Here is a 21,890-nt window from a genome sequence, read left to right as displayed (position 1 = left end):
AAAGGTCTAGCCCAAGGTTCCTCAAATCTGGCCCTGGAAGGCCACTTCCCTGCAGAGTTTAACTTGAAATCTGATCAAGCTTACTTTTCTATAATTTTTTTAGTAACTCTGTAGACCTTGATAAGCTCGCTCAGGTGTTTTTGATTAGGTTTGGAGTTAAACTCTGCAAGTCAGTGGCCCTCCAGGGCCGGATTTGGGAAACCCTGGTCTAACCTCACCACCTGAAGTTCCTTTTCAGAGGTACTTACCAATGGCTTGGGCGAGTGCAATGACTACGTCCTGACATGATGTCTCTTCTGACAGGCCGCAAACCACTCGTACAACTCCATCCACCCAAACTTTCAGCTCCATCAGAGACACTGAACACAGATCAGCTTACATCAGCAATGCATGGTAACGTCTGGATTCTGAAATGACAAAACAGCAATAGTGACAAGTTAATGCAATGTGTCTTCACGTCTGAAAAAGATTACATTACAACAAACTTTGTCCCAACTTTAAGTACTGAAATACTTAGTTAAAAAAATCATCTATGGAATTCAGAACTTGAGTAGACAAAATCTGAGTCTAAACTCCTCAAATAAGGTCCAAAATACAGCCATAAAGAAAACTCAAGTTATTTTCTACGTTAATTGTTTCTACCTGATTGCTCCAACCCAGCCATGAGACATGAAATCGTGATTGAACATCAGCTCCAGTGGGTAAGCAAATTTCAAGAGTTATTATTAGCAGGAGGTTGATAGACTCATAGCTCTGCTCCAATTAAATGCACTGCTGGCTCTCTTCAAAGGCATTTTGGCAGATGAATGCTTAAGGGAACAGACAGGCAGAACGTAGTTGTTCAGAGACTGCATGTGCTTGCATGTGTGTCTGACTCCACTTTGAAGCCCCACAGCAGGAACAGATGGCGCTGCTAAGGCAAGGTGTAGTATCCAAATGCTTCAGCCATGCAGATATTGAATGAACCGCTGTTTGTGAGATTATTATAAGCGAGACATGTTGGTTCTTTGCACTTTGACTGTTGCATATTACACCCTTTGTGAGGGAATTCTATGGTAAAGTCTACCGCATTAACTTATGAAAACATTTAATAGCAGTACTAAGCTACTAAGCAGACCATTTAGCAGCTGCCAAATACCAAGTGATGAATGCTCTATCTCCAGGCCTTAAAGTCATGCTTAAATGAGAATGAATAGAATTAAAGGGGTCATGAACTGAGAAATCAAAATCCCCTTGATCTTTTGACATATAAGAGGACATTGTACTATAAAAACATCCTGTAAGTGTCAGAACTCAAAACTTTCTTATTAGTCTAAAAACAGCTCATATATTGAAGCCAATCTGCCAAAACGACAGCTTGTGGAATGTGCCACTTTATGACGTAATAGTGTGGCTAAACCCCGCCTCCACAGAAGATCAACACCTGTTTCAGTAAGAACTTAGTAATTTGTTCACTTCATTTTACCACAGATTAGTTTACAAACAAGGCACAATTCGACACAGGATTTTCAGAAAGATTGAATCTAAAAGACGATGCTGTGAATATATCGGATCCGACAGTAATGACGCAACACAAGTGTGAGTAAAGGTTTTTATTACGTGGTCACTATTGCTTTGTCTGTTATTACAGATTGTTTGATATGTACTGAATATTTATGCGTTTTTAACCTAAATCACAGCAGCGTTCATCTATGAAGGCTGTCTGTCAAACATACACAACTGTTAGCCAATCATAGCAGTGGGTGTTTACTTCAGAGTCGACAATCCTCCACGCCTATTCAAAGACAGCGTACTGATGAAGGGGTCAAAACAGGACAGAAAATAGCCTATTACTTCTGAATTATGTTTTTCTAGGTAAAAATATTGATAACAATATAAGTGGACCTCAGAGAACAGTACAAAACAATAAAAAAGGCAGTTCATGACCCCTTTAAAGTGAGCCTGGAGCATGCCAGGGTCATATTTTGCCCCAAATTCTAAATAAAGGTTTTTATGCATTGTAGTGTTATTTTTATAGCAATAATGCCACAATGGCATTTGTTTCCTTCCCAAATTGTCAATATTGTAATGAAAATATACATTTCTGCATGTAAAACATCTTCAAAAGTTAAGTTCAAAAGTTATACATCCAAGTTATTTCTAATACTTTTTTCATTTTGATTTTGGGGTGAAATTAACATTTTCATAACATTCACATACAACTATTTTTAAAGGGGTCATAAGATGCGATTTAAATTTTTCCTTTCTCTTTGGAGTGTTACAAGCTCTTGGTGCATAAAGAAGATCTGTAAAGTTGCAAAGACTAAAGTCTCAAATCCAAAGAGATATTCTTTATAAAAGTTAAGAGTCAGCCACACCTACCTAAAACGGCTCGTTCTAACAATCACAACGCACTGGATAGCTGGCCAATCACAGCACACCTCGCTTTTCAGACCGATGAGCTTTGTAAAAATCGATGCGTTTCAGAAAGGCGGGGCATAGAGGAGAAACAATAATGTACAGTATGTGGAAAATAATGTGTTTTTTTAACTTTAAACCGTATAAACACATTTCATTACACCAAATACACAAAATAATGTTCTTTTTAGCAGCATCATATGACCCCTTTAACACCCAGAGACAGAATAAAGTGAGATGTACGTTTCTGAAAGAAGCCACATGGCATTTGAGCCATCTAAATAAATAATTAGAAACCACCCTGAGAACACCAACTTGCATGAGTCATTTGATATTTAGGCCACAAACAGAGTTTGAAATGTGTAAATTTTCCGACAACATAGATTACAAAACCTTGTGGCACAGGTTATAAAAAAAAAAAAAAAAAAAAAAAAAGTGAAGTCCCAACCTTGAATCTTCTAAAGTTTGATATCCGTTTTCTTTCCACCTGCTCTTGTAAGCCTCTTGATCTACTGTTTTTCTGTTCTTCAAAAACTCTCAAACAGTGCTGGCCAACTCTGAAGCATTCTTCTGCCCCATTCCCATCCGTACTGAAGCGGAGGAATGCTACCTTGTTGGCCCGCGTGCAGAGAGCGGAGAGCAAAACAAATCTTCTTTTGTCTCCTGTACCTCGACCAGGCTCGATCTTACTAAATCAAGTCCGTGGCCTCAGGGTACACTTCTCAACGCAGCCCGCGGTTACCATGACAACAGAGTACTAGACGTGAAAGATGAATCGCAGAGGAATCAACAGGTGCCAGACGCATTGGGCCAGTTTGGACTTAAGCTCACTGCATTCGTGTTAGTACAGAAAAAGATATATTGTAGCATTGCGACTTGACTCACAGCAGGCTTGCATTTGAGATTAGGGTGGATCGCTGTCACACGCTTGGATCTGTTAACTCATAGCATACATTCACACATGTCCAGACCCACTGCTTCAGAAATGCAGACCCACCCCAGACACATCTATAACTTCACTGTCTCCTCCCTTCTGAGCGCGTCCTCCGAAAGCTATGATTACTGGAATTATCCCATTCCTCTCTCTCATCATCCTCTTTGTGTTTTGCGGGCTGTTGGGAATATGTCCTGAGGAACAAGCACACCGTTATTGTGCAGGCGTGGTGCTTTCTCTTAACACTAGCAGATGCTATTAGCCAGTTTTTTATTATTTATTGAAACTACTACTGTGCAATGTTGCCATTAATAAATAATTGCAAATGTATTAGATAGTAAGAAGAGTGAACCACTAGAGAAAGACAGAAGTTTCACACGAGCACAAACACACATCTGTAGAATGTAGCATGTAAACGTCATCTTGCACTTCAAGGGAGGAGCGATACACTCTCTGTTAGCAATTCAGCTGTTTAATACACAGGCGCAAAAGTGCAAATGATTCATGAGCCAACGCTGACATTACACTCGACAACTATGTCTATTGCTTAATCTATTGAAGTACTAAACTTGTTGTGCTACAGACAAGAATGATACCTTTACTGTGCAAATGTGCTAATATTTTCCAAACCATCCAGATGTTTTTTTTGAAAGACGAAACACCCTAGCAACCTCCTAGCAACTATCCAGAACACTCTATCAACCATGTTACTAGAAACCCAAAACCGCATAGCAACACCCTATCAACTACCCAGAAAAACAGCCTTAGCAATGTCCATCTAACAACCTTACAACTGCCTAGCAAGACCTAGTCTCAGCCTCAGACGTCACGCTAGCCCACGGACCGTTGGCTGAACGTCTGATGCATACAGCACACAAAATTTGAAACACTTTGGGAGTTTCGAAGTCGTCATCATCAGATTGGTTGAATTATACAGGATTTCCGGGAGACGTGTGTGTCGCGTTCCTTAATGTTCCGCCTGGAAACAAAGATGCCGTGACGCCAAACCCCCTCATGAAGAAGAAAGCCGTCTTGTTTACAACTGTGACAATGAGCGCTTATCACGATCAACTAAAAGCTGAATTTTCAAAAGTATGTGAAATAAGTAAAGTTCTAAAGTTATAGACTTTTTAAAATTTGTCCAAGAGTTTTACACACGATTTGTTATTGTGGGACATTTCCACGCCCCAAAACATGATGCGACACGAAACGAAACGGGATTGGTTGCTTTATCTGTCAGTCATATGGCCTCTTGGGCGGGCCTTGGCCATTCAAAGAATCAGTCTGAAGGTCTGGCAATGAGAGACTAAGCAAGACATAACTTCTTAGCAAAACAAACAAATGCCTAGCAACACCCTAGCAACCACCTAGCTAGATAATCGGCCAAATATTAGCCACAATATAACGTCTAAACTCAGAAGGTGGAATAAATTCCTCATATGCATGTTCTTTGAAAAGCTTGTTATTGACAGTTTTGTCTGTTCTTCACTATATATATCAAAGCCATTTCTATAAGAACACATCTCTGCATCTAAGAAATAGCATATCTTGTCACACAACGGTCTGAGACATTTTCCGGGTCACTCGCCATAGCAAAATTACACGTGTTTATCTCTGATTAATACAATATGAACCCACACAAAAGGCCATTTGTAGCCTATCACATGCAGTACAGACATTGTTTTCTGTTACAGCTGTTGAGGTGTGTATATCCCATGGTGCATGTCATCTTCAGCCCCCATATATACACAACAACTGCTCTTTCTTTAAAAATCCCTGAGTGAGAACACATCTGTGTCCTACTCTGCCACAAACACATGGCCTAACATGTCTGATTTTCTGCAGCTTTAACAAACAAAAACATTGTAAAATCCGAGGGCAGGGTGAGACGGCGCTCTCTGTCAGCTGTAGTGTGGCTCTGACTGAATGTTTCCTCAGCAGTTGATCACTGAATGAATGCGGTGCTGAGAAAGCAGTGAGATTGTGTTGAGGAGTGTCTGGTGGGTGTGAGGAGAGAGATTTAGTCTCCGCTCATTATGGATCAAATGGAGATTTATTTGGATGGCATCTCCACCCCGCAGCAGTGGAGCATCAGCAAGATCTCTGACTAAAGGTGTTTCATGTATAAAATAATACAAATAAAGGGTCAAACCCATCCAAAGCATAGACACTAAAGGTCCGATAGCCGATCCAAGCCCAATAATACCCTGTCAGGATTCTGACCATGTTTGGGTCATCTTTTTTGTCAAGTTTGGGTTTGTAATTGTAATTATTAAGAATATTAAGAATTCTGTTCTCATAGAATTACATAGGTCAACACATTAGTGTACACCTAAAAGCTGACAAGGCAAACTTTTAACATATATGCACATTTAAAATCTACAGTCTTTCTCCTACTAGAAAAAAACGTTGACATCACCTTGCACTCATGGGCGTGTCCCAACTTTTGACCAATAAAAATGCCCTCTAGAGTGACAATGTTACTCCCCCAATACCATCTGTAACTGACTGTCAATAATAAGTAGCTAATCATGATTCATAGCTGTGATGTAAACTGAATGGCTAATGGTTATTCCCCAAATTCCAGTTTTAATGGGAAATATGATAATGATGAAAGGAAAATTGTGCTTGTCAAGCCATATAATTGGGTCTTTAACGTATAACCTAAAGTGTACTTTAGTTTTGACGCGAACGCTTAGCATATGCATATAGTTGAATGCATAGCCTTTCAAAGTATACTTTATTTGATCATGTGCACGAACGCAGGCACTCACACATGCACACTAGAAAATTTCACCCTTGTCCAGTGTTTGCGCTATTTCTCTCCAGTCATTATGACCGATAAATTTCTTTGTACTCTTTTAAACTAGAGTTGCGTGTTTCTCTTAACCTCCTCAAACAATTGCTCTCCGATGTTGGCGTGTAGTCAGTCGTGTTTCATAGAAATAAACATTTCACAGTACATTAATGTAGCAGATATGATTTTGAGACAAATTCCAAACACATTTCCAAACACTACAAACCACGCAGGATTCACAGTTAACAAGAACATCACAGACACCAAACAAGACATAATTTTATAATAAATCTGATCTACCACAGTTCTGTACAGCTTTTTAACCAGCTAAGTAAAAGTAGCAACACTACAAATTGTGAAGCGTGTAATTTCTGCACTACTAGTGGTACGGAACAGAACTGCAATCTGTTTGAGTGGAACATAACAATATTGTGTATAGTAACAAAAATGTGTAAAATGTTCTCCTTAATAAATGTAGTTGGTCAGTCCAATTAATTTTAGCAAATTAGTTAAATTACCAAATTAGTTTAGTTTGCAAAAATTTAGTTTGCAAAAATTAGTTTGGTCAATTCTGAAAAGGTTTTTCAATTAATTTGAGTCACTGAGGAATATTACTTTTTTGTTGTTGTTTTTTAATTGAAATATTCAGTTTTCTAGTTTGAGTCAGATAAATGCTGTTCTCACCGCAAAATAAAATATATCAATTCATTCATTCATTCACAACTGTCCGAAACCCCATTAATTGTGAAAGAAAGATGATAAAAGACACCAATAAATGTCAATACATTGTTACAATTCTTAATAATTTGTATATCATAAAATATTGTCCAATCAGAATTAAGCTCAGATTATCCAAAAGGTTATTGCCTTCCTTTTCACTTTTTACTTTTGTTTTAATGCACAAATTCTTATATTTTCAAAACACTAGTTCAATGCAGCATTATCCTTCTCCGACCGCATGAATTCAGCGCTGACCCTTTGCCTTTAGACAGAGGAATGTTGAGGGCACCAAAAAGTGACCAGGCTTCACCCCAAACCTAAACAAAGGCAGCCTGGGAAAACAAAAGCGGCTGTCTCCACTCGCTGCCCAGAAATCCCTATCTTGGCTTCAACAAGTGGGATAAACACAGAGCGAGAGAGACTGCAAGTGTGTGGGCAAGCATTTTTGTCAAGCCTCCAATGGGAAGTTGCATTTTGGACTTCTAAATGAACTTTGCAAAAAGATCACAAATTAAGGCCAATCTTGAGTCTGACACCATCTTGAAAACCAATTCTGAGTGCAACCGCAAGAATCTGTTAGACGTTAAGTATAATGCATGGGCTGTTCTCAGCAGTTCTTAAAGACAGGTGGGCGGTTTTCACTTCTCATGAGAGAAACCGTCCAGGTGTAAGCAGACCATAAGGGAATCTGCAGAGAAAATAACATTAGCCATGTACGACAAGCCCTAGAAAAGAGAAACCAGCTTTGAAACATTATTTTCTCTTGTGTGGAGCTTTGCTGTTCGTCATAACCAATTAAATGTTTTTTTCCACTGAGGAAATGAAATAAGGAGTATCTGTTTACTGACATTACTAAACAACCGTGCCAATTTTAGCCCGTGTATGCGTCGTCTTTACAGCCAGACCGTCTCTATTCTCCAAATTTGCTTGCATGCAGCGTGAGACTTCAGGTTCATGAGTTATTCAATACTCTTTTACATGCCTGCTGCGCTAAATAATTTAAAACTGTGTTCTGCACTTTTTATAATGTTGCATTCGGTTCCAAATTTATCGAAATGATGAATATCAAAGCCTGAGGTGTAAAAGACAGATAGCCAACAAAGGAAGTCCTGAGGCATTGGCCTATTTTCAATGCAAGACAGAACAGGTGCACCTACTGTGAGTGGCTATATTAAAACAAGAGCAAACTCCCTTGTGGTCAGATTGTAAAGAAGTGGATATTTTTTTAACAGAACACAAACTGTACATCCACCATCAAATTCCTTCTGAAGAGAAACTTCTTGAAGTCAACATGAAATCAAAGTTGACCCAGTTTACTTTAAAATACCATAGTTTCATTGGGAAGGATTCAATGAAGCAGGTTATTTTGAATATAGTTTGTCTTTGTAATTTATAAGTGATGAAATTTTACTAGGGATGGGTCTGGATGGTTGACTAGTCAACTAGTAACTCATCAGTTAGAGGCAAGTTTATCTTCTTTTTTTTTTTTGGTAGGTTTATTTATCTTAAAAAGAATGGGTTGTGCTTCAAAGATGAAATTATTATTATTATTATTAAATGTAATTTCAGTTTTATTAAATATACTTTGTATTTTATACTCAACTATCTAGTCATTTAGTGATGTTAACCAACTAGTCAGAAGTTGACTGATGAGTTTATCTTGATTTTTTGTAGTTTTATTTATTTTAAAATGTTGGTGGTGCTTCAAAGATGAAGTGATAGATGAAATTCCAATATTTTTAAATATACTTCATATTTCATATTTAGCCATGTAGTCATTTAAGGAGGGTAAATTATCTTTATCATTTTTTTATTCAAAACAATCAATATTCGGTGCTCAATATTCTGGAATAATCTTTATATATATTGCATTTCACAGTCAGTTAGTGAGGTAGATTATGAAGTTTTTTTTTGTTTGTTTATAAATAGATATAGGTGGTGCTTTAAAGTGGATACATTTAGAGATTAAACTTTAATAGTTTGCAGTAAACTTACACACCAAGTTTAACTAGTGAGTTAGTGAAGTTGATTAGATTAAATTTCAATATTTTGCAATAAACTTCAATATACAGTATTTCAACCAACTAGTTGGTTAGTAAGGTTGACTAGCAAGTTTATCTAGATTTTTTTTTTGTTTAAAAATAGTTAGAGGTGGTATTATAAATCAGATACACTTCACATAGTATTAAATACTTGATTCGGCAAGTAATCTTTACTTACTGACTAGTTGTGATAGTTTAAAGAGGATGAATTTTAAAGACAACTTCTAAGTGTGGTTTCTATACTAGCATACTAACACTGCTTTGTTTTAGTGTGCTAACAGTCTAACAGTAATCATCAGAACAGTAAAACTCTAAATTCATCTCCACATTTGTAACATATTCACTCCTGTCAACAATAAAGTTCCAGATAATTACTGTCATACAAATTTCCCATCACTATACACAATTTATTTGTTTGTGAGCTTTATGATAGTTTCATGTAATAAAGTTATAGTTCTTTCGAGTATTTATTAGTTATATTTGTCACTTAATTAAAGAGCTTAAACCAACCTGGGACTTTTTGAAGACAGTCTAGTAAGCAAGTCATTCAGACAATCCACCGAATAACTGCTTTTGAACATTCATTCAAACAACCATTTGTAGACTCCATTCTAAGTTGAATGCTGACCAATGCTATCTTTATACTCTGTAGGAGTAAGATTTGTTCAAAAACCATGTTAAATTCAACCCCCACCACTACAGCACATGACCGTTCATCACCTTTCCACATTCCTCCACCGGTGAAGGTCAGGGGTCTGTATTCGGCCCTTTTAAGTTTCAGCAAATGTTTGGAAAAGGTCTGGAATGTGCAATTTCAGGTGACACATCCAGTACAAGAGGCGGGAAACCTCACTGTTGATTCACAGTCAAAGTATGCATGTGTTACGAAACATCACATTCCTGGTGTGGGAGCATTGAGAAGTGTGTGCATTCTTGACATCCCCCGTCTGCTCTATTCCAGATCGCTATTCCAGCAAGTGTAATGAAGCTGAAAAGCCACGATAAAGTGTTTCCTCCAACCAAAAGAGTGGATGAGGCGACATCAATTTCTGTCACAAACAGAACTCAACAGTTAGGAAACAAAAAATAGTACAGTAAAAAATAGAACCGTAAAAAGTCATATTCCATTCATATTCGCCATCGAAAAATGTAGAAATTTTAGTAATAATGTATAAACTAGGGCGGGGTTGAAAATACTGATTTCTCGATTTGAATCGATTCTCATTTGGATAAACCGACATTGACTCCAAGAATCCAACATTGACATTGAAATTAAATCCAAGAATCTTTTATTGTTTTAAATACATGCATAAACAAAACTTCACTAAACATTATTTGTAGAGCACCTCCCATCTAATAAATCGCAATGAGATTTGCACTTTGTTACTTTTTATATGAAAATAAGTCTCAGCTTTGTCAATTTTATTATTAAATTAAAACAAGAAAATTCTGATTTGGTGCTTTTTAATGTAGCGAGACAGATCGATGTAGCCTCTTCGGTTCAAGCAGCAGCACAGAGCGGCAGGTGAATTGATCATCTCTTCAACTTTATTACTAGTTACTACACGAAACACACATGAATGAACATCATAAGGTGATGAAAGAAACAGTACAACTCACTAAAATGCACCATGTTGCATATAATCGCTCAATCGTTGTTTCAACCTCGGAAAGATGTCAATAAAACAGCTTGTAAATAATATGTCATGTAATGTTGCATTTACCTCAGGAAAGCCATTCGATTACCATAAACCCCATAGTCAGCTAGAAAAAACTCTAGAGGAGCATTTTTAAATATATGCACTGTTACCTATTCATTATATTTTTACTTAACCTGTTCTGCAATATTTAGTGTATGTTTTAATAAAAATATAAGCCACCGTTTAAATGTTTATATTAAAAAAAAAAAACTAACTGGAGTAGACTTAAAAGTAATTATTATAAAAGCTGTCCTTATGTGCAGTTTCAATGTTTGTATAAAAATCATTTGTTCATTTTAACCTTTAATATTGTAGTAATGTACCAACTGACAGGGTTCCCTGTATAGTTTATACTTCATTTGCGGAGCGATTTTTTTCCCCTCGAGTAAGATTAACATGTACTGCTTCTGAAATATATATCTAAATGAATCGATATCGAATTGAATTGAAGATTTGACTGAAATCAAACCAAAAGCTTGTGAAATTTAAATCGAAGTGAATCATGAAATTTGCATCAATACCCAGCCCTAGTATAAACCTTTCAATACAGATTTAATCATCTTAAATCCTATGAATTTTTTAAATAAAATAAAAAAAATAAATACTGTTTTGTCACTCTTTAATGTGGCATGACAGATTGCAAATCGAAACCCAACTGAATCGTGAAATTTGTCAATAAGCATCGCTACAAAACTTTCAATACAGATCTACTCAGCTTTCAAATCTGTCGAAAATCAACTCGAACTGTGAATTTTGTTTCAATACCCAGTCCTAGAATAAACATTTCAATACAGATCTACCATGACTTTCAAGGTTAAGTCATGATATACAGTACGCTTGTGCAGAAGTCTTTAAGAAAGTCAATGAGAAAGTGGGCGGTCGCTGTTGGGTTCGCTCATGGCATTGTTGGTAACGCATTAAACTGCCAATCAACGGCTGGTCTACTTATGCAGTCAAGCAGCGGCACAGATGGGAACTTTGGAGCAACGGCTCTAAGCAACAGTGGCGAACAGCTTGTGGTTTCCAAGGGAGGATATTTATATGGGTGAAGCCTGCCGAAGCATAGCCAACTCACTCTCTCATTATGTGAGCTTTGCTAAATAATTACTCCGACAGCCTTGGGACATGGAAAGCGTCAACACTCAAGAGTTTTCACACAATTACGAGTCTCCTTGCAGAAAGGCATTGTCTTATGCCAGCGTCCCAGACCAGACAAGCGTTTAAATTAGTATGCATGCGAATCCGAGTACCATAGGAGATTGATTCTTCAGTCAAGACAGTTCCTCAACTCAGAGGACTGAGATCTAAGCTCTTTCAGATTAAGTGAGTGAGTGAAGTGACATGTGGCCAAGTATGGTTACCCATACTAGGAATTAGTGCTCTGCATTTAACCCATCCTAAGTGCACACACACAGCAGTGAACACACACACACCGTGAACACACACCCGGAGCAGTCAAAGATGATCAAACAACTGAGCTTTGTGAGAAAAGCTTTAACGTGTGTCAGGATGAAACATGAGAAAATGAGACAGACTAAACCTTTCCCTGAACTGTGATTGTGCAGAATAAAATTAACAGCAGATGTTGAGACAAGGAAGAAAATAGAAGCATCTCTCGCCTTCAAAAACATTAAGACTGTGCTTCCCTAAAAATAACCTCAGTTATCTTGCAAAATCACACTTTGCGAGATTTAAAAATATTTCAGTTTGGAGTGAGGAACCAGACAACTGAATCTGAGAATATCTCATATCCAACATTTACAATAAACAGCATTCAAAATGAATAAAATCTATTCAAATTCTAGTTTAAAATGCATGTGACAAGTTCTTAGAAATTTTAATCTTTGTATTCTATATTGAGTTTTATATCATTTAAATTTAGACTAAAAATGAGTCTAACAACATATTTGCTTTTCATCTTGAATATTGTACACATTAATCATGATGTTAAAAAAATTTATTTAAATATATTTTCAAGATAAAGTATTCCTACAAATGTCATAAATGATTAATTCATAAATATCACTTTATGATATTCAGTTTATTGGAAGAGGTTGTACAATATGACATTTTACAACCTGAACTAACCTTGTTTTGTCATAAAAAGCTAAAACTATCTGATATTTTAAGAGATTTGACACTTGAGAGTGTTCAGGGGTCCTACGGTATCATTTCCTGTTTTTTTCTTCAAGTTTCTGCATGATGGTTGCACCAAATGACTTTGCTTTGGCAGACAAGTTTTTGCTTTGCTAACAAATAAATGGAAATCAATCAATAAATCAATCAATCAATCAATCAATCAATCAATCAATCAATCAATCAATCAATCAATCAATCAATCAATCAATCAATCAATCAATCAATCAATCAATCAATCAATCAATCAATCAATCAATCAATCAATCAATCAATCAATCAATCAATCAATCAATCAATCAATCAATCAATCAATCAATCAATCCTTCTAATGAGGCTCTTTTATTATGATATCAGGACAGTTGTACCACCCTGACATTTTTTATGCTTACAAAAAATATCAAAATGAATTTTGATTCAAAAATGATATAAAAATACACATTTATCATAGAAGAGGTGCATGTATGAATTGTAATTTTCATGTATTTCCGAATCAATTCAAAAAAGCATGCCATATCATTGACTTTTGAGCACATTTCAACTCAAAAGACAAAATCTTGCGTGTCCTTGCCGATTTTGACAGACGATAGTTGCTTTGAGGATGTTGTCAGCTGTCGTCCTGTGTTGAGTAAGCAGACAGTCAGTGTTTGTGGTTATGCTTTTCCATCTCGTTCACATCAGACAGGAGCTGCCGTATTAGTCAATGTCACAAACACCTTTCACTTCCTCCATCGAGTATGGCGGAGATGATGCATATCTAACAAGCATTTAAATCTCATGCTAATTCTTTCTAGGATTGCCCAAACACACAAAGCCAAGGCAAGGTCGACATCTACAGACTGATAAACAGATAAACTGTTTGTGTTTTGATTGCAGCTGGTTAATCTTTTCCATATTCTGTTCAATAACCACTAAAGCAGCAGGAGAATAACTGCACCTGCTCTTGTATGTAAAAGATCTCTGTTCCTGCCAGAGGACATATTCAGCAACACACTTCTGAAACATTACAAAGCAATGCAAAGACATTTTCTGGAACATTATATCAAGATAAATAACAAAAACCGGCAATTATTCCCCCCACAATAACGGTTCCTATATGTTGAAATAATGTGGATAGTACACAGCCTAGATCAGCTAGAATTTTATAAATATTGAAAATGACAATTTAGGAGCATTAAAAATCAATTCTCCAAGAATGTTAATACAAATGTAAGGATTTTAGGAATATTTTGCCAACCTAAATACATTAAAGGGATAGTTCACCAAAAAATGAAAGTTCAGTCATTAATTACTCACCCTCATGTCGTTCCAAACCCGTAAGACCTTCGTTCATCTTCGGAACACAAATTAAGATGTTTTTGATGGAATCTGAGAGCTGTCTGACCCTCCCATAGACAGCAAGGGTACTACCACGATCAAGGTCCAGAAACGTAGCAAGGAGATCGGTAAAATAATCCATGTGACATCAGGGGTTCAACCGTAATTTTACGAAGCTACGAGAATACTTTTTGTGCGCAAATGGAAAAAAATAACGACTTTATTCAACAATTTTGGAGAGTATCCACTGAACGTAAATTGCGTATGCTGTTTTGTGTCAGCTGCACCACGCGGATACGCTGTTTACGTCATTTACGCTTTGATTTGAACGTAAACAGCGTATCCGCATGGCGCAGCTGACACAAAACAGCATACGCAATTTACATTCAGTGGATATTGTCCAAAATGGAGCTAGGGTGACGCGGAGGAGACAAATTGTTGAATAAAGTCGTTACTTTTTTTTCCATTTGCACACAAAAAGTATTCTTGTAGCTTCGTAATATTACGGTTGAACCCCTGATGTCACATGGATTATTTTACCGATCTCCTTGCTACGTTTCTGGACGTTGATCGTGGTAGTACCCTTGCTGTCTATGGGAGGGTCAGACAGCTCTCAGATTCCATCAAAAATATCTTAATTTGTGTTCCGAAGATGAACGAAGGTCTTACGGGTTTGGAACGACATGAGGGTGAGTAATTAACGACAGAATTTTCATTTTTGGGTGAACTATCCCTTTAAATAACACACTAATCACTCAATAACTGGCCTAGATAAATTAGTACACTCTTAAAAATGGCTTTGATGGTTCCATGAAGAACCTTTAACATCCATGCAACCTTTTCACTCCACAAGAGGTTCTTTATAGTGGAAAAAGGTTCATTAGATGATTAAAATGTTCTTCAAACTAAGAAAAAAATAGTTATTTTAAGAACCATTCACTGAAATGTTCTTCGGAAAACCAAAAATGGTTCTTCTATTGCATCACTGTGAAAAAAAAAAAAAAAAAAAAAACCTTTAGGAACCTTTATTTTTAAGAGTTTATTTTATAAATGTTCAAAATGACAATTTTCGAGTATATACATGTCTATTTGAAGCAGTATTTCATACATTTTATACTTTGGGAGAATTATAAATCAGTGTTTTGAAGATGTTAACACAAATTATGTTATGCAATTATTTCAGAAACAACCACCTAAATACAGTAAAAACGTTTTAGAATAAAAAAGCTACTGAAAACATGAGCTAACTTTTGCATAGTTCCCGCAATAATTGTCCCTAAACTTCATTGCAGATGGTATGGCCCATTGTTTTGTACATATTCAACACCACAACTCTCCATTTGACATTTTAAAGTTAATAAAGATGAAAGAGACATTTCAAGAAACGTTATGCCAACATTCTGCTTGCATTAAGAAAACTTTTTAAAGTTTCCGCTGCCATTTCTAAAATGGAACGTTTGGAAATGTTTCTAAAAAACGCAGGTCTTTACACAGTACATGCATGTGGGTTTGATTTGTCTAGAAACTCTGACCTTGAGAGCAAATCAAAGGCTTTTCATTGTGTTATGTGGGAATCTTCACGCTTTCGAACACATTTTTACACCTTCCTGACTTTGTCAATGGGGTGTGAAAGACAGAAGCTCACATGTCATGAGAGACCACAGAGATGCAGAGAACTATAAAGATCCAGAGATAACGACAGAGAGAAACAGAGAGGTTTTTATCGAATACTTACAAAGCAAGTGAAGGATTTGCATGCAAGGTGAAACTGGTCATCTTAAAGCACAGGAGCATCCACAAACCCTAATGAAAGCTCGTGTGTTTCTCCACATTGATCCAGAGAACTCAATGAAGCTTTAGTGGTCAGCACAGGAGTCAATGAACCTCACTCTGTGCATCACTTTCTACTACACGGGATATGAAACAGAACATGCCCTGGTCACATTTGACCCCAAAATCGAAAGAACATTTTAAGTAAGTACAAGTTTTCAAGAATCACAAAGGAGACGCGTAATATCTCGACTGCTTCTCTAGATCAGTGTTTCCCAACCTTTTTTTAGTCGCGGCACCCTTTGGAAATTTTAACAAACTTGTGGCACCCTACAAAATAAATTGTCACAATATTTGAATTTCTAACTTCGATATGATACTTTGAAAAGTATCGAAATTCAGTACAGCAGGGAAGAACTGCAGAATGTGTCATATATATATATATATATGTATATGTATATGTATATGTTTGCCACTGATGATTCAAATGCGAGTTTTGAGCAGAGTAGAGTAGGGCTTGTTGTTTGTCGTTTCTCCGATCACAAATGCAGACATGGTTTCAACGCAACGCGTAAAAAGACAGTATAAGTCATTATAATCCATAATTATGTCCCCACTGGATGCAACGAATGCCTCGTTTATAATGGGTTTTCATGTTTTTGTCTCGTCGCACCGGGACACAGCATCACAGTATGGTGAGGGGCGTAACATTTCCGTCACACGCATGAGGTATTCGGCCAATCACAACGCACTGGATAGCTGGCCAATCACAGCACACCTTGCTTTTCAGAACGATGAGCTTTGTAAAAATCTACGCGTTTCAGAAAGGCGGGGCATAGAGGAGAAACAATAATGTACAGTATGTGGAAAATAATGTGTTTTTTGAACCTTAAACCGCATAAACACATTTCATTACACCAAATACACAAAATAATGTTCTTTTTAGCAACATCATATGACCCCTTTAAGGAAGTTTAAAAAAATCAAAAAGGAGATATTTAATAACTTGACCGTTTCTTTACATAGAAATTAGATTAAATGGAGAGCAAAGTGAGACGTTTGCTTATATGAACTGCTTTACTTCTGAGAAAACACTCCAATAATCTCACGTGTCTCTTGTAGTTTCACAAGAAATCTCAACAATGTCTCAAACTGTTAAGATTGTTAAGATACCAGTATGCAAATAACTGCCAAACATCTCATTATAAACTCAATTATTTCTCATCAAATTCTTCTAAAATCTAGTTTAAATTCTCGACTGTTTCTCTATATGAGATTAAAATGGAGAGCAAAGTGAGCCTTTGCTTAATTGTACCGTACTGCACAGATTTTCCTCCTGAGAAAAAGATTCCAGTATATTCCTGTGTCCCACAGAGTTTTAGAAGAGATCTCAACAGTGTCTCAAATTGTGCTCAGATTTCCCAAAATACAACTTTGTAACTACAAATCCAATCTCTTATTATAAACTCAAATATTTCTCAACTAGCCTAATTCTTGTCAAATTAAATTTGCTATGCTCTTCACATTGCTTTAATAGCTCAATATCTATATGCAGATATTCTTCGAAAAAAAAAGTCACAAAGGAGAATTAATATCTCAACTCTATGGATGAAAAGAATGTCACAATGCACAAAAATCCCAATAAAATATTTTCCATTCCTTCATTCAGCAAAATATATATATTTTGTTATATTCTATATTTTTGGGGTGACTTCAGGGAAAAAAACAACAACAGAAGACTGACATTTTAAATACAAATATTGAACCATTGCAACACATATATTACATATAGCAACGGTTTTTATTAAACCTCAACTTGAGGAAACATTTGGTCTAAGCGTCAGCATTTTAGCGACAGTTTTTAACTAAAAACTGAAAACTTTGTATGCGTTTTGGCCGTTCATTTACATGACAACAGTGTTTTGGAAGGCATCGAAACAATATCGTTATTGTCTTAGTGTGAACTACAAAAACGCAAACTTGTTCATAGTGTTTTTTTTACAAAGTGACATCGCCATCTACTGGCCTGGCATGCATAACACAGCGCTTTGAGCCGTTTTTGCAGATCTATGTGAACGCAAAACTTTTTTGGATTAACGCAAAGGAAAAAAAAATCAATTTTTTAGTACTTTGTTGTCGTGTAAACATACCCTTAGAGTCTGAACTCCAAGCATCACTCTCCAGTCCAATGCAATAATTCTCAGCGCAGCCACAGTCACTACTGCCACTCCCCGTGACCCGTCTCTCTCTCGATCAATGTTTTAGCACCGCACCGCAGTGCGCCTGCATCTCTAATGGCCAGCTGTGTTCTCAGACCTGCTGCTTCTCATCAGTAACAGGCTAAACGGAGCCACCTGACAGTGCATCACATCAGCATCGCCCTGATCAGCTTAACAAGCCAAGTGCTGAACTGTCACTTTAACCAGAGCTGAGCCGAGCGCTTCACGAGATGCCCTGCTGCCTTTGACTCCACGTCACCAGATTTACTGCGATTAGTCATGAATAAACATCACGTGAGCCATATTCCACAAGTGCTGCATTTGCTATATTCATAAATGCTTGGGATGGTTTTATGTTTGGAATAAGATAATGATATCACATGACTCCCAATGATGTACTAACCAGATTTGGTGGCCGTGCCTGGACTTTCAAGCGTGCAGTCTGGTCATTAGCAGGCCGAATGTGGTTAAACACAGACTGACAGGGGAATCTGGTTTGATTAAAAGCAAACAGGACTTAGTGAGAAGCGGCCTGTTAGAGAAGCATGATTAATGTAGATCTAAACACAAGGACACATAATCAAATCCAAGCTCCGTGCTATCATCCATTATCCATCACATTTCAGGCCACGTCTCATTTTTCACTGAGAGATGTTTGGAAAAAAAAGTCGAAAGTGATTAAAGAATTTCTTGAAGACATTTTTTTTTTAAAGAAAAACTCTAGATTACATATTTACACCTTCAAATAATCAAAACTATAGAGCACAATGGGACTAAATGGAGATCAAACGGAGACTTAAGTCTGAGAAAAACCCAATCTCATGCGTTTCAGAAGAAATCTCAACAATGTCTCAAACTGTGCTCAGATTTCCAAGCTAGCAATTCTCACTCTAAACTCAAACATTTCTTATCAAATCCTTCTAAAATCGAATTTCCTTTTATGGCTCCTTCATATGCTTGCATTTTATTTCTCCAAAGGAAGTTTTGAAAAATCACAAAGGAGACATTTAATTTCTCAACTGTTTCTCTAGATATAACTGAGATTAAATGGAGAACAAAGTGAGACTTTTGTTTAAGTTTACTGCTCAGATTTTACTCCTGAGAAAAAGACTCCATTAATCTCATGTGTGTCTCGTCTAGAGTTTTAGAGGAGATCTCAACAGTCTCAAATCGTGCTCAGATTTTCTAAGAAACCAAAGTGCGCAATTAAACATCTGATTATAAACTCAAAGATTTCTCATCAGTATCTTGTCTTATGTCACATTCCTTACATATCTCCTTTATATGCTTCCGATAGTCAAATGTGATATTTGTCCAAAGTTTAGAAAAATAACTAATGAGATAAATGTTTAATATCTCAATGGTTTCTCTAGACCTAAATGAGATTAAATGGAGAGGAAAGTGAGAGTTTTGCTTAAGTGTACTGCTCAGATTATTCTTGCGAGAAAATGATGCATGTTTACATCTGGTTTCAGAACTATGCTCAGATTTACCAAGCTACCAACATCTGCAATCAAAACATCTCATTATAAACTCATATTTCTTATTCATCCAATTCATCCAAGACCAGTTCTGAGCTAGTCTATCCACATTTATTTCATATCTCCGATTTGTCTATTTCTAGATATTTTAGGAGAAACATCTGAAACAGAATTGATGCTTAAATGAAATATAACTCTAACCTCTATTAAGTCTCCTGAACTATTAAAGAGCAGCCTCTGAGCGGTAAATGTGAAATGAGTTTGACTCGCGACCCACAGATTAATTTGAAGCCACAGGTTGATTTACAGCTGCGACTGAACATGCAGAGAACACAGTTCTCTTACCTCGTAAAACACACAGCTCCTCCTGGCTTCCACTGCTACTTTCACAGAGAAGCAGAAATCTCCTGTAGCTCCTCAGAGATGGACACAGCTCTTCAGTGAGCATGAGACAGATGTGCAGATCTTGTGGCGCAGTGTGTGTGTTGTGTTCTGCTCTTGAACGCTCCTCAGGAATGCTCCGGCGTCTGACAGCACTCCTCACTCACAGCTACAGATAGCTCTCTCTCTCTCACTGAACTCTGCTGACATGGCAAAGCTCCGCCCACGTCTCCAGGTAGGAGTGTCTTGTTTTGCTTTCTGCAGTTTCTGTCCCTCACTACCGACGCTCATCCATATGTAGAAGGACATGCAGTACAGTACTTAGACCAGTTTTAGATCAGTTTTCTACAAAGCTAATTATAATTGCCAATTTTGCTAACACAAACCTAATTCTAACGGAATTTTTTTTTTAATCTACCATTAAAAGTACATTCTTTTGCATGAAATATTTGTGAAAATAAAGACAACCTACTAAATAAATAAATAATAAATATGAGTATGAGTCTCAACATGTTCTCAAATTGTGCTCAGATTTTCCAAGAGACCATTGCGATTAAACATCAAACATCTTATTATAAACTCATCAAATTCTTCTAAAACTTCTATGTTCTAAATGCTCCTTTTAAAGTTCCTATATTTGTATACTGTATTTTTCTCTCTAAATTAAGTTTAAAAGGAGACTTTTAATATCCTGACTTCATGCATAAAATAATGTCACTATGCAAATAAATAAACATTTTTCAATAGTTCATTCATTGTACAAAATATAACATTTTTTAATTATTTTTTTTATTGCATTGTATTGATTACCAATTAGTTTTAGCAAAAAAAATAATTTGGTCAATTCTGAAAAACGTTTTTCAATTAACTTGAGTCACTGCACTGATGTGAGTGAGGCATATTACTTTTATAAATTGAAATATTCACTTTTCTAGTTTTTGAGTCAGATAAATGCTGTTCTCACTGCAAACAAACAAGTAAATAAATCAATCAATCATGGTATTTGTTTATTTATTTACTTGACTTGGACATACTTTTGTGAAATTAAATAGTAAATGAGAAGAGTAAAATAGTAAACGAAAGACTGACTTTTTAAATGTACTAATGCATATACAAATAGAAAACCCTCGTTCAGATAGTATAGTTCTTATCTTGATCGGAGTGTGTGTTTGGTGTGAGCGAGTTTTCAGTCAGCTATCTGTGTGTGAGTGTAACCAGACGCTTGCGACGGAAGTCACATGTTCAGCTATTCAAACAGATCTGCATCTCTTTCTGGTGCTCAGAGGAAAGTTTTATTGCTCGCAGATTGGGAGATTTAATGAAGGTCTCAGTTTTGTCTAGGATTTTTCCACTAAATAAAAGTAATAAAAACAGACTTAAATCTCCTTGATCTGGATTTAATCTCACTGCTGTCTAGGAGAATCAGTTAAGATCTCATCTGTGATGCTTCTTCTCTGTTGGTAATGATGTGCCGTTGTTGAACACTGAAACCGGACCATCAGCTTCCCAATGAAACCAGACAACACAGCAAAAACTCAAGTGGACAAACAGCTCCATCACAAAACATGATGGTTATGTGGGTGAAAGATGTCTGTGTCAAATTACAACACAAAAACAAATGAAAGAAATAAATTACATTTTGCATAAAGAAAACCAAGCCTACAAGCATAACGATTATTTATTTATTCAGGCCTATTTATTTTTTGAAAATTAAGCTAATTTCCCTGATCTTTTCTCATGACATTAATGTGTCCATATCTTTTACTTATGAGTTTAGGATTCTCATTATTCATAATGATCTTATTAGATTCTCAATATCACAATTAGTTTTTTAAATGAATGAATAAACAAATTAATTTATGATTACAGAAATAAAAAAAAATGATTACAGACATTAATAAATTTAGAAATGAATAAAAATAAAGAAATAGAGGACAAAATTGTGTGAACAACACAAAAAAATAAGTCTTATCAGGTTATTTATGCATTATATATA

General features: G+C 36.3%; 1 protein-coding gene across 4 annotated transcripts in view; it reads right to left on the bottom strand.

Annotated features, from left to right (window-relative positions):
- Window positions 1–21,890, bottom strand: part of LOC107675384 (ras association domain-containing protein 8-like) — a 39,720-nt gene that overhangs the window by 4,352 nt on the left and 13,478 nt on the right. For 2 of the 4 annotated variants that reach the window (XM_016469691.1, XM_016469694.1), the window contains exon 2: window positions 249–407. In XM_016469691.1, coding sequence (XP_016325177.1) covers window positions 249–351 — 103 coding nt within the window. In that variant the 5' untranslated portion in view covers window positions 352–407. Of the gene's footprint in view, window positions 1–248; window positions 408–19,858; window positions 19,947–21,890 lie in introns of those variants that run through there. The other 2 variants (XM_016469692.1, XM_016469695.1) reach the window with 2 other exon arrangements.

This window comes from Sinocyclocheilus anshuiensis, unplaced genomic scaffold (genome assembly GCF_001515605.1).
Source record: "Sinocyclocheilus anshuiensis isolate Anshui unplaced genomic scaffold, SAMN03320099.WGS_v1.1 scaffold1844, whole genome shotgun sequence".
NCBI classification, from domain to species: Eukaryota; Metazoa; Chordata; class Actinopteri; order Cypriniformes; family Cyprinidae; genus Sinocyclocheilus; species Sinocyclocheilus anshuiensis.
This window is presented reverse-complemented; position numbering and strand designations above follow the sequence as displayed.